This window comes from Vulpes vulpes, chromosome 1 (genome assembly GCF_048418805.1).
Source record: "Vulpes vulpes isolate BD-2025 chromosome 1, VulVul3, whole genome shotgun sequence".
Classification (NCBI taxonomy): domain Eukaryota; kingdom Metazoa; phylum Chordata; class Mammalia; order Carnivora; family Canidae; genus Vulpes; species Vulpes vulpes.
The window spans coordinates 117918817-117933001 of record NC_132780.1 but is presented as its reverse complement, the minus strand read 5'-3'; the positions used below and the strand labels follow the sequence as shown (position 1 = coordinate 117933001).

Sequence of the window (14185 nt, the reverse complement as noted above, 5' to 3'; positions counted from 1 at the left end):
TCTAGGCTTCCATGTTTCAGTTATTAAAATGGAGAGATTGAGCAATGAGATCTTCTGGGCCTTTACCAGCTTCAACAGTATGCAATTTTTAAAATTACATATGCTTCCTGATTTTCCTCTGATTTCTTTAATTTCTTAATGAGAGCTTAATGGGTTGGAGTCAAAGTGTTTTTCTGACAAGTGGAGTGATAATACTTGCACTGTTTATCTCAAAGTGTTACAGAGAAGATAAAATATAAAATTATGTGTGTCATTATCCATTATGAACTGCAAAGTCCCAACCTTGTGCATAACAAATTATTATTGTACGTTTCTATTTCTTGTATTCTGGTTTAAAAGACCCATGATACTTCAGTGTGCAACCAGCAGAGGGAGACAAGTTCAGATTATATTTCTTCTTCAAACATAGAAGTAGTTAATTGCTATGTGCACATGCGTTTTTAAAAATTAAAATGAGGCTTGTATGATTGGTAAATATGTCACCAGCTTGAAGCGCTATTTGTATATTAAAGTTACAAAAACACATGAGAGAAAGAAAGATAAAGCACAAGAAAAATTGGGGGGGGGGATGTTTGATTTCTGGGCTTACTTTATTACAGAACTCAGAGATAGCTCTCCTATGAAGCATGTCATATTCCTGTGACAACTTCCTAAGCATGTCCATCTGGAGGTACAGACTATTTGAGTACCAATTTAGGAACCAATTCAGAATTCTAAAAGTAGAATTTCCAAATTTCCTCTGAAACTAGTTTCTTAACTTTCTCATTTTACCAGCCTGGATTTGAAGAAGGAAAAAAAAAATACACTTACACAGACACACACAGGGGGGTGGGGTGAGGGAGAGAATGAAATCTTCTGTATCTAATTAGTTAACAAATCCTATCAGTCCCTCCACGAAATTCCTCCAAGTCTTCACCCCTTTTCTCTTTACACTGTCTTTGTCCTGTGATCTACTTTTGTCATCTCTTGCCTGTGCTATTTCAGAAAGGTTATAACTGGTCTTTCCTGCCTTTGACTTGCCCCAGTCCATCTTCCACTCCAATGCCAGTTAGTTATCATCTTAAAACATAAGTCTGATTATGTCACTTGCTTAAGGCCTTAAAAAAATTCTTTATTTATTTGAGAGACAGACAGAGAGAGAGAAAGAGAGAGAGAGCAGAAGCAGAGGTGGGGGAAGGGAGCAGTGGACAGAGGCAGAGGGAGGGGGAAAAACAGGCTGAACAGGAAGCCTGACACGGGGCTCCATCCCAAGACTCTGGGATCATGACCTGGGTGAAAGCTGGATGCTTGACTGATTGAGCCACCCAGGGGCCCTCCCAGGCTTCCTTTAATGGCTCCCTTTTGCATAAAATAAAGACATACTTGCTAACTTACCTGCAAAAACCCTTACAGACCCCAACTTATAAAAAAACACTTATTTTCCTTTCTAACTTTTCCATTTCTACCTCCATATCCTTTCCTACAACTTATCTTCCCCACGAACCTAAAGTCTCTGAAGGAAGGTCTTCATTCCTCATCATTATTAGAAGCAATAATGTATATAATGAACAATGCTGATTTCCTTTCTCATTTGTCCCCAGCAGCTTGACTAGTCTTCTGAGTAGTTTCTCTACTTCATCTTCCTTCTTTTTTTTTTTTAGATTTTTTAAAATTTATTTTTCGAAGATACAGAGAGGCAGAATCATAGGCAGAGGGAGAAGCAGGCTCCACACAGGGAGCCTGACATGGGACTCGATCCCAGGACTCCAGGATCATGCCCTGGGATGAAGGCGGGACTAAACCTAGCTGAGCCACCAGGGCTGCCCCTTCATCTTCCTTCTGACCTCTAATTTCCCATAGCCAGAACAATCTCCTTAAGATGTCCATATCTCATCTCACTCCTCCATAATTTATTTATTTATTTTTTAAAAGATTTTATTTATTTATTCATGAGAGATACACACACACACACACACACACAGAGAGAGAGAGAGAGAGAGAGAGAGAGAGAGAGGCAGAGACACAGGTAGAGGGAGAAGCAGGTTCCATGCAGGGAGCCTGATGTGGGACTCGATCCCAGGTCTCCAGGATCACGCCCTGGGCTGCCGGGGGTGCTAAACCTCTGAGCCACCCGGGCTGCCCATTGATCCTCCATAATTTAAAGTAGCCTTCCAAATAGGAGATGAGGAGGGAAGTGTGAGTCTTCATTCAGGCCTCCAGGATTCTCCATGATGCAGCTTCTCTCTTCAGCCTTCTCTCTCCCTTCCCTGCTGCTAGTCATTTAAGCCTTCCTCCAGGTCCAATCTTCCTTCAGGATGGTTCTCATGGCCATCTTTTGCCTACTTTGCATAACATATTACCTTCCTCCAGTCCCCTCTTACACATCTTCCAAGGGTTATGTAAAATACCATTTTCTCCAAGAAGTTTCTTTCTCAATTACTTTTTCTGAACTACCATTGTGCTTTGATTTCACTTCCTTTGAATTTAGTACTTAACTGTTCCCTGGTTATCTTATGCTCTGCTTCATATGTGTATACCTAACTTCTTCATCTGAGGTGCAAATCCCAGAATTTTATAATTTCTCAGTACTTCTCAGTACTAGAGAGGAATGGGCATATACGTTGATTAATTTTGGTCCTGCTCTGTAATAGAGAACAGCTGTGAGAGGCTTGCCTTATAATTGTACAAAGATGATGTTTGGCCCCTCTCCAGGAGGGGCTTTGAAGGGCATCCCCCTCATTAGATTTCATGAGGGCATGGTGTCAGGTGCATACATTATTATTTCTCCAGAATTTAGTATAGTGCCTGTTGTACTGTAGTTCTCGAAAAAAAAATTGCTTATTTTTGTGAATTGTTTTTTTGCATACTGACACCACTGAAGAGACACATCTCGTGAATCCTCTTCCTCTCACATAGGCAGTGCTCCCACATTCATTGCCAGCAGTAGAGAGGGATGAGATTGTGATTTACAGATAGGAAAGGAAGATACTTTTAAGCAGAATAAGTTCTGGAACCTTTTGAATAAGATAATGACCTAACACTGGACCTGCCCTGCAGCTCAATATTGTCAGTAAACTCTTGAGAAAACATATTAGTGTTATTTACATGATTTACAGCCTCGAGATATTTAACTAGGCATTCCGTTTAGATTTAGTGGGATTACTCTTGTCTGCTAAATACATATATATACATAAGAAAATATTTAGTAAAGTTTAGCAATTAGATGGCATCTGTCATCTTGTTAGGTACTTCTTCCTCTGTAGCAAAGCACTTTCTTATACTGACATTTAGTTAACGTGTAATAACCATATTAAGGGTAAGCAAAGTTTGCACCTGAAAAAGAGCACCAACTGGGACACAGTTTTGTTTTTGTTTTTGTTTTCTTGACTAGCTGGTATAAATTACAGTCTACTTGGCGGTCTGTCAGTTCTTATTTGATGAGTGATGATTTCCTACAAGGCAACACCAGAATCGAACTAGTACAGTAAGGGAGAATGCTGGTATGTGGGAAATATTGATCATTTGTGAGAGAACATGGCCTTTGGGCAGGGGGAGGTCTTCTCATAATGAGCAGGTGTAGTTAACTCAATCTTTCCTCCATTTCTGTTGTTACTCCCCAGTCCAACCCAGCTGCCACTGGATGACAAAGATTTCCTTTTATTTGTCTCCTTGCTTTCACTATTGCTCTTCTACAAGTCATTCTCCATATGATATTTGGAGCAATCTTCCTAAAATATAAATCAAATTATCTAAATCCCTAAAATCTTGCATTGATCATTCAAGTCAGTAGAATAAAATCTAAATGCTTACCTTGGAATCTCTTCATTATGACCCCTCCTCAATCTCTAATCTCATCTGCTTTTTCTAGCTACCTCCCACAGCATACACATAAACCACACTCCTGGTTTACTCTTCTTGTTTTGCTTTCTGTGTTTGGTGTATCCGTCCCTGCCTCAGAACCTCTGCATATGCCATTTCTTTTATCTGGGAAATGTCTTGCAGATATTTGCATGTCTGCTTCCTTAGATTTTAGGAGGTATCATACCTAATACCAGGCCATACCTCTAGGCCGTTTTCTTTGCATCACACATATGTTTCTCCATTGCATTTAGTCTCCAACATAATCTTAATGTGTATTTACTTGTTTAGTGTCTATTTCTCCATCGAGGATGTAAGTTCTATGAGATAGAGTCTTGGTCTGTCTTATATAGCTATCATATCAATAAACACTGAATGAATGAATGACTCATAAACCTACTGGGAATGTCAGAGTACAGAACGACACACCTGCCTCTACTCTTTCTCATTTCTCCTCGGCCTATTTTCTGAGTATAGGTATCCAAGTCACTACGGTAACCACAAATAGGGGATATAATTGTCTGATTACCTGCTTGTACTGATATCTTGCTATACTGAAGATGCTGCTACCACCATCTTTCCAGATGTTCCAACATTCTTCCCATACGGGAAGGAGAGATAAAAGAACAGTAGCAATGCAGATGCAGCATTACTTGACAGTTGCCACCTCCTTGTACATGGTGACAGACTGGACAATCTAGAGAAAAGGAAAGCCTAAGGGATAGTATGTACATGTCTGTGAAATACTAAAACATATATATGAAGGTAAGTTTGCTGGTGTAGGAGGACCCAAGCAGCAGCTCAAGAACCTCAGAGACCTTATGAGAACTTAGATCCAAGTACTGATACTTCCCAAAACAGAATGAATGAGCGAAGAAGCAGAAGACCAATATGATAACAATATACCACAAAAGCATGAGCGAAAAGCAAACCACGAAAGAGCAGTTTTAACTGTGCAGAGTACAGATTGAGTGCTTTACATCACTGAGGGTTCTGTAGTAAGGATTTGAACATTTTTTTATTATTTATGATAGTCACAGAGAGAGAGAGAGAGAGAGAGAGAGGCAGAGACACAGGAGAGGGAGAAGCAGGCTCCATGCACCGGGAGCCCGACCTGGGACTCGATCCCGGGGCTCCAGGATTGCGCCCTGGACCGAAGGCAGGCGCCAAACCGCTGCGCCACCCAGGGATCCCCTTGAACAACATTTAACTGACTTGAAGCTGATTGATTCTGTTAGGCAGTGAGACACATGTGGATGAAGCTACCGTATTCAAAGGAGCCAGATTCGAAGGGAAATTCACATGAGACAGTGCCATGCTTATGAACATAAACTGAGATACTTGAATATTGCTAAATTATGATGAAATCATTGAAAATGTCATAGCGGGAATCCTAAGGAGAAGTATTAACAGTTCTGCATTTCTAGTTCATATGGAAATGCTAATTCCACTTATGAAAGTAAAGTACAGGCATGGCGTTATTATGATTAAGATCCTACAACTGTAGAAATGTAGAGTGGTATATTAATAATATTATAGACATGTTTAGCATAAAATGTAAGCAATGTAACTAAATTAGTTGTACATTCCAGGCTGCATCTGGATTTCCTGTGAGCCTGTTACATTACAAAGCTAAACAGAAGAATAAACCTTTCATGCTTCTTAGGGTGCTCAGACGTTAGCCAGTTTTTGTTTTTCCTGCAGCATTTGTCCCTGGAGAGTGCCAGAATCTTCTAAAGCCTCTTTTAGAAGGCAGTATGTTATTTTAAAGTAGTAGTTAAGATCATCTTACTTGGGTGATGATGGCTGTTTCACATGGCTAACAGCCATACTTGCCTCACAAATAACCTGAAAGTATGTTCGTTTTTGCCAGCCCTCTTGGAAGAATGCATATAGTGGTGTCCAAAAAAAAAAAAAAAAAAGAATAGCTTGTATAAATTTCAGGAACTTGTCTATTTGTTTCCTTCTTTGCATTTCTTAGGAAAGCCAGCAGAGGAGTTCATACTGGAATAGTTTTGGAGGAGTGACCATTAGGATGAGATAACTTACTCACGAGATATACATATATACATATATTGACCATTGGATTTATTAGTCCTCAGTGAGAGCTCCTGGAGGCGAGAAAACCAGAAGGAGTCCACAAGTGAGTGAAAAGGGGAAAAAAGACCCCTAGAGAACATAAAGTTTAAACGGAAGTCAACGGTACACTCCCAAATAGATTTATTATTTTATAAATGATAGGCATTTAGCCATTCCTCTGTTCTCACATTCATCAATTGTAGAGTGTTGCCCCTGTGCCAAGAATTGGGTTAGGAAGTTGCATTTGAAGTGCCTGCTGGACATGACATAAATGATAAATACTAAAGAATTAACTTATATAATAAACTTCATTTTTTGGAAATTCTTCAGAAATCCAGTATAAATTATCAATCTGAATTAGAGAATTCTTAAAAGGTAGTCTTTTTATAAAAAATAAAATAAATACAGTCTTCTTTTTGTGTTTTGCTTCCAAGGAACATAGTAAGTCAATTTAGTTCAACAAAAGTGGCCAATAAATGGATTTTAATGAAAACATTTCTTAAAAAAAACTTTTAATCACATTATATCATTTCTTCCTATATACATATGTATTCAAGATTTTATCCTCTTGGTTAGGTTAGGCATGTCTATTCCATTTCTGATTACAATCTTGATTAATTTAATACATTCTTTTCTCAGAGTGACTGGCACTACAGATTTGATAGATTTTCTACAAATTCCACATTCCTGTTACTTTGGTGTGAATTATCTTGAGCCCCAGTATTTTAATTTTTATGTTTCACCTTAGGACCAGACAAGTCCTACTGGTAATTTGAGGTGAATTGTATAGACATTAGTGAGCAACCCTTATACAGCATCTCCTGCAAATCATATGGTACCGCCCCACCAAACTTCCTTCTTGCCCTGGAAAAACCTCTTTGTTCATTTGAAGTGTCGCCCACTGATACGAGAGGATACTGATACTCTTGATATATCTGATCCTCCTCAGAGTTTCTAGTTCCCGTGGTGGGGGGTGGTGTCTTATCATACATCTGGCCCCATGAATGCAAATAGATGTTCTAGTGGCCCCAGTCTTTTGGGTCTTTCTTTTCTTCCTCCTGACATTGGAGAAACACTACTCACCCAAAGAAGATGTTCTAAGACTATCCTTCATCTCTGAAAGCTCAGAAGAAGCCTCCTGGGAGATTGTCAAGCCTACTGGCAGGGGTGGGTGGGGTGGGTGTCCTTTCCTGCAGTCTTTGCATACAGTTATGTAATCCATGCATCTCCATTTGGAACTTGATGTTCATCTTCCCATTGATACTGGGAACCACAGGATTATGGGTTTTGTAGTTCACCTAACCACTTGACTTATCTTTTGTGTGTGTGTGGCAAAGTGGGTTCCAAGTTTTAAACAGCCGAGTTACAAATTAGAGGTGGAACATCACTGGTTTATTATCTGGGTGCAACTTATCAGCACCAACGTAGGATAAAACACTTTTAAAAAACCCACAGTTTTTTCCTTACATTTCTCACATAATCTGTAAGAGTGTACCTACCTTTCAAATTGATAAAATTCAGCAGGTAAATTCTTTGAACTTGGGGGACAAGGCAGGTGTCAGCACAGTGAGTGCCTCCTAAGGGCTTGTACTCTGGTGGGCGTACTTGAGAAGAATTCCGCCCCCCCATGCCTTTGGCCAAGCATTTGTGTAACTAAGAGGGGTGGACATGATATGTGTGTGTATTTGCTTGTATATACTTGGATATTTAGGGCGAGTTGTGTAAGAAACAGGAAATACTTGTTGCTCCCAAACAGGAGAAATGGTTGCCCAAAGACAGGAGTAGGAAAGATAACTACAGGTTGCTCTGCAGCACTCCTTACCGCTTGATCTTTGCACTGTGAATGCCTTAACTATTCAAAAAAGTACAATTTAAAAAGAAAAAAAAAAAAAAACCAACAATGATGTCCTCGGCTAGTTCACCCCTATCTCTTATCCTCAGCATCAGCACTGAGGGAGACATCTAATAGTGGGGGCTGTCACATGGGTGACTAACAGTGTTAGGCCCTATGGGTCTTATCACTTGGCTTGACTCATGGAGTAGAAGGAATGACGCATGATGGCACGCTGTGTGCGGTCCCAGGACCCCATCCGGAGCCTCAGTGCAGTCCTGTGAATGCCCACCTTTCCCATATGCAAATCTCTTCCTTGCATGGGAACATTTCGAGGAGCAAGTGCCAGCAGCAGCCTAGGCAGCAGCCACAGGCCCAAGGACATTCCCCGCCCAGCCTCACTTAGGACCCCTCCTCGGGTGTGGGGCTGAGTGCGGGGGGCGGGGGGGTTCCTGGAGAGCGAGGTTGACTTAGGGATGGGGGGATCAGCTGCTGAGGCTGGCACTTGCAAAAAAGACAAACCAGGCATTCACACTCCAGACCACTCAATGCCAGCATTGTCTCCAATCCATCCTTCATTAAGGTGGGGGCGCCCGCGGGGGAGGGGGAGGGGGGCTCCAGGAGGGGGGAGGCGATAAAGGAAGGAGGGAAAAGCAACCTTTTTTTAAATTTAAATTTAAATTTTTTTATTTTTACATCCTGCACAAGAAAACGCAGGAGAGAGGAAAGAGTGAGCAGGACGGGAGGCCAGGGAGAGTTGGTGTCGAAGTGAACTTTGGCTTTTGATGGGGGCCCCCTCCCGCCCAGTGGCTTCTGTTTCGCATCCTTGGGCGCCGGTCCCCTCCAGGGGCAGGCTTCTGGGGCTTCTCCGGCTCACCGGGGTGCCCTCTCCCGGCCCCCTGCTGTCCTGGGGCTCCTTCTCCCACTCACACCCCCACCCCGGCCTCTCCCACACTTTTCCTCCCCGGGTCCCCGCGCTCTTGCACCGCACAGCGGAGCTGCGCCCCCTCCCAGGGCAGGCGGCCGGGGCCAGGGGGTGGTGGTGCCCGGGGCTCCCCGAGGCCGGGCCCTGCAGGGGGCAGCTCGCCGAGGGTCCGGGCTGGGGGGGGGTGCGCCCGGGGCTCCCCGAGGCCGGGCCTGCAGGGGGCGGCTCGCCGAGGGTCCGGGCTGCGGGGGGTGGTGGTGCCCGGGGCTCCCCGAGGCCGGGCCTGCAGGGGGCAGCTCGCCGAGGGTCCGGGCTGGGGGGGGGGGTGCGCCCGGGGCTCCCCGAGGCCGGGCCTGCAGGGGGCAGCTCGCCGAGGGTCCGGGCTGGGGGGGGGGTGCGCCCGGGGCTCCCCGAGGCCGGGCCTGCAGGGGGCAGCTCGCCGAGGGTCCGGGCTGGGGGGGGGTGCGCCCGGGGCTCCCCGAGGCCGGGCCTGCAGGGGGCAGCTCGCCGAGGGTCCGGGCTGGGGGGTGGTGGTGCCCGGGGCTCCCCGAGGCCGGGCCTGCAGGGGGCAGCTCGCCGAGGGTCCGGGCTGGGGGGGGGGGGTGCGCCCGGGGCTCCCCGAGGCCGGGCCTGCAGGGGGCAGCTCGCCGAGGGTCCGGGCTGGGGGGGGGGTGCGCCCGGGGCTCCCCGAGGCCGGGCCTGCAGGGGGCGGCTCGCCGAGGGGGCCGGGCCGGGGGGGCGGTGCGCCCGGGGCTCCCCGAGGCCGGGCCTGCAGGGGGCAGCTCGCCGAGGGGGCCGGGCCGGGGGCGGGCGGGGGGATGACGTGCCGGGGCGGGGGGCCCCGCGGGGGGCGGGGGCGGCGCGGGGGCGGGGCGGGGCGGGGCGGGGCGGGCGGGGCGCGCGGCCGCCGAGTGGCTGTGCGCTCGGGCGCTGGCAGCTGGGCGCCGGCTCCGGGCCGCCCGCGCGGGAACTGGGTCGGCGAGGGCGGGAGCGCGGGCCGCAGACGCACCGGGAGCCGCCCAGCCGCGCGTCCTCGGGGCCCGGCGCACCCCCGCAGCCCGGCTGCGAGCCGCTGTCGAGTGCCCGAGGGAGGCCCGGAGCAGCCCGGGAAGCCCGCGCGCCGCCCGCACCGCGGCGAGGCCACCATGCTCGGCGCCCGCCGGCCGGCCCGCAGCCAGTTGCCGCTCGTCCTGCTCAGGCTGCTCTGCCTTCTCCCCACAGGACTGCCCGTTCGCAGCGTGGACTTTAACCGAGGCACGGACAACATCACCGTGAGGCAGGGCGACACGGCCATCCTCAGGTAGGGCTCCCGGCAACTTTTCTGCTGAGCGCGACGGCGGGGCTGCGTGTGCGCGCGCGTGGGTCTGTGGTCTGTGTGTGCCCAACTCCGGCCTGAGCTGCAGGCTCGAGTGTGTGCGTGTGTGTGAGTGTGTGTGTGTGCGCGTGTGTGCCCGACTCCGGCTTCCGAGGCTGCAGGCTCGAGTGTGTGCATGTGTGTGTGTGTGTGTGTACTCAACTTCAGCTTCTGAGGCTGCAGGCTCGTGTGTGCATGTGTGTGTGTGTGTGTGTGTGTGTGTGTGTGTGTGTGGTGCGCGCTCAACTCCAGCGTCTGAGGCTGCAGGCTCGTGTGTGTGCATGTGTGTGCTCAACTTCAGCTTCTGAGGCTGCAGGCTCGTGTGTGCATGTGTGTGTGTGTGTGTGTGCACGCTCAACTCCAGCTTCTGAGGCTGCAGACTCCCCTGTGTGCATGTGCCTGTACATCTGCTCAACTTCAGCTTCTGAGGCTGCAGGCTCGTGTGTGTGCATGTGTGTGTGTGTGCGTGTGTGTTCAACTCCAGCTTCTGAGGCTGCAGGCTCGTGTGTGCATGTGTGTGTGTGTGTGTTTGCTCAACTCCAGCTTCTGAGGCTGCAGGCTTGTGTGTGCGTGTGTGTGTGTGTTTGCTCAACTCCAGCTTCTGAGGCTGCAGGCTCGTGTGTGTGCGTGTGTCCTGAGCGTGTACATGCACCTCTTACGAGTGGCCCACTGATCTGGCCACAGATTTCAAGGGAATTCTGTTTCCCGTGGAGGACCAGCGGTGTTGACCAAATGTGGTTTGGTTTCTTAGGACCAGGAAAGCCCAACTTTGCCGATGGTGTGATGGTGTTCGTGACACTTGGGCCAGTGTTCCTGCTTTTGTGATTTCAGATGCTTTGCACTTAAGAGTTTTGTTGGGCTTCTCTAATGGGAGAAAGACGAGTTGTTGAATTACGGCTCTCAGAGAGTGGTACACAGTACTGCATTCTCTATGCTGTGTGTGTGTGTGTGTGTGTGTGAGCGAGAGAGAGAGAGAGAGAGAGAGAGAGAGAGAGAGCAAGGAATACATGCACATCAAGGCTCTCGCTCTGCCCCAGCAGTAGTTGGGACTGGAGACTTTCTGTAAGGATCCTCTAATTGACATCGAGGGCAATAAATCAATCTTAGAACTTTGGTTGGTTACTGAGCCTTTTCTGGAATGCGGATAGACATCGACACATGAAAGTGGAAAAGGAAAAAAAAAATAGGAACTTGCCAAATTGCTGATATTTAAGAATAGGAGCGTTAAGCACAAAGGTTAGGCAAGAATTAACCTGGCGTAAAATGGATATTTCAAATTGATTATTGACCTTAAAGTCCTATCTCTGTGTGGCTCTGCCAAACTCTGAAATATAATTTGGGATTGAAATTTGGAAAGGAAGAGTCCCAGTCCTTGGGAGTTTGACCCCTGTAAGGGACAGTGAGCAGGAGAAACTCAGATCGAACCTAGCCATAATTTTATTTCTAAAAAAGCATCAAGCTTCTTTTCCCATGTTTCTCTTCTCTCTCCCCCTCCTCCACCTACTGCATATACCCTTGTCCTTTTTTCTAGCTTTCTTAAATTTCTGTCAGATAGGAAAGAGAGGAAGAAAGGAAAGAAAGAGAAAGAAAGAAAGAAAGAGAGAGAGAGAGAGAGAGAGAGAAAGAAAGAGAAAGGAAGGAAGGAAGGAAGGAAGGAAGAAAGAAGAAAGAAAGAAAGAAAGAAAGAAAGAAAGAAAGAAAGAAAAGAAAGAAAGAAAGAAAGAAAGAAAGAAAGAAAGAAAGAAAAGAAAGAAAATGTTTTCCAATTGTGTCCAAATAAAATGACCCAGTGTCAGTCTGTCCATACAGTTAATACGGCTTGTTGTGGCAATAAAAAACAGGATGCGAGAGAAAGTAAACCTCTAATCTGTGTGCAAGGAGCTGATAGTGCATAAACCCTGGGGCATCAGGGAGCAGTTCTCTAGCAGAGCTGCCTACAGCAGCAAAGTTTTCTTTCCTTTTCTCAGAAATAAATTTGGTTGGCTGTCACAGTGTCCTGCTTGGGGATCTCTAGCCTTGTTAGAGAGGAATGTGTACGTGTGGTTTGGTGTGTGTGTGTGTGTGTGTGTGTTGCTGCAGGTTGTAAAAAGGAAGAAAATCCTTACGTGTAAGTGCTCCTTTCTTCGTTTCCTGAGCATTGAGAGATTATGAATCCCAAAGATCCTACTATCCAAAGCAGATTTTCCCTACCAGCTTTCCAGCCCTGTAAACCTGCATGTGTGATTTATCCACATGGAGTAATAAGATTTATAGAGTAATTTATCTGTTTGCAAAGGGATTTGGATATGATGCAGAAAATGTTTTTTGCAAACACATAAGCATGCCATCTCAACTGCTAACATTCATACTCCCTAACATCATTAACCCTTTGCTAGTGAAGCACTCTATATAGATTTATGGTATCCCCAGAAAGACTTGTTTTCGCTGAGTGTGAGACTGAATATGGGGAAAACGACTACCCTGGATGTGTATGTTTTTATTTAAAGGTCCATGAACTTTGTAAGTCAGCATCACCTGTATCTTAAGCTATAGTTATTAAGGAGTTAGGGAAACATCTAGATGGTAACTCAAAAGAAAGAGGATATTCTTCTGTTTTTGTATAGCATGTGCATAGAGTCTATGTCTATGAGAGGTGTCTAACTGCATAAATGTCTACATAGGATATCGATGTGCTTCTGTGTGTCTCTGGCTTAAAGGAAATGGAGTTTTTAAGCTTTACACTTTGGGAGGCATTATGGGGTGGAAATGGGGGTAGTGAGAAAAGAGAATAAATATAGAAGCAGTTATTCACTAGGAAAGAGAAGATAGACAAACAGAACCATGCAGAGAAGTCACCTGTGAGAGTCCATTGCTTTTTCAGACCTCACCTAATGTGCCCTCTTTTTTTTTTTTTTTATTTCCTTTGCCCTGGACAAGGCTTTTATTTCTGGGTGGTGGAGCTCTATCAGAAGTAACTATGGAGAGAGTTCCCTTTGTTTTCGTAGCTGACCTTCTTCTCAATCTCCTTAACTGAGCCCAGTAAGCTTTGTGGGTCAGTTTCCCAGTGAAGAATGGTTTTCTTGCTTTCTGTTTACAAGTCTAGCCCGGGAAAGGCTTGCTTCTACTTTATTTGTGACAATTTACTGGGAGCATGAGCTTCCAGGGGAGGAGAGGAAAAAGAGAACTCGATTCATTGGAAGCCACAGTAGATGTTTGGCACTGAGAAAGTGAAATGGCAAGAAGAAAAAAAAAAAAACCCTCTCAGTGATTCTGTGGCCCTGAATACTCTGAAATAGCAACAGGAGACAAGGAAGGTTTGTAATTGTGGTGGTCCAGTGGCAGGAGTTTGGTTGACTGTCCTCCAGACATTTTCCTTTACTGCCTTGAAGAAAAAAGGTGTATCTTTTGGGAACTGATGCTTCTTTTTGTAAAATTATGATATACTAGTCTTGGGGTCTTGTTTGGTACTTTCTATCTTTTTTGGGGGAAAACAATAAAAGACTGTAGAATGAAAGTGACAGAACTAGATGGAGAAATACTCTCCTTTATATGAACCTAACCCTGTTATTTCCCAGACAAAAATCTAGATCTTCAGAGGTTGTCTATGAGATCCTTTAAAGGCTAAAGGAAACCACACACCATCTGCTATCTTATTTTTTTTTAAGATTTTGTTTTCCATCTTCTATCTTAAAGACATAGAATCAAGGTATGATCCACAGACAAGTGGCAGCAGCAGCAGTTACATGGGTTCCTTCCTAGATATTAAACCAGAAACTGCATTTATATTTGTGTGTGCAGTAAAGTGTAAGACATACTCATAGGACTTGACTTATGGAATGTCTCAGGTATTTTTCTGAACAGAGCCCACCTGCCTGTCACCCCCAAGAAGTGTAGGAGTTCATCAGTTACTAGACACATTTCTAACACTGGTTTTCCTAACTTTCTACTCTTGCACACATGCTCCCAACGAGATTCACCTCCTGGTTATGCTTGGCAGGTTGAAATCATATGGCTCTTTTGATAAGTCAAAGAAAAAATGGAAATAGGTAGTATTCTAATCTAGCCTGCAAAATTTCATTTTTACCAGTCCCATTGACGAGATCTTTAATATCAACATATGTATAGAAAGATAATGATAAAGTAATTGATCCTGATGTATCTGTTCAAAAGGTAACTTTGT

At 45.7% G+C, this 14185-nt stretch overlaps 1 protein-coding gene across 3 annotated transcripts in view; it reads left to right on the top strand.

Moving 5' to 3' along the window:
- The first annotated feature begins 9604 nt into the window (after positions 1 to 9604).
- Positions 9605 to 14185, top strand: part of LSAMP (limbic system associated membrane protein) — a 639835-nt gene continuing 635254 nt past the window's right edge. For 2 of the 3 annotated variants that reach the window (XM_025990102.2, XM_025990101.2), the window contains exon 1: positions 9606 to 9972. In XM_025990102.2, coding sequence (XP_025845887.1) covers positions 9818 to 9972 — 155 coding nt within the window. In that variant the 5' untranslated portion in view covers positions 9606 to 9817. Of the gene's footprint in view, positions 9973 to 14185 lie in introns of all 3 variants that reach the window. The other variant, XM_072724085.1, reaches the window with a different exon arrangement.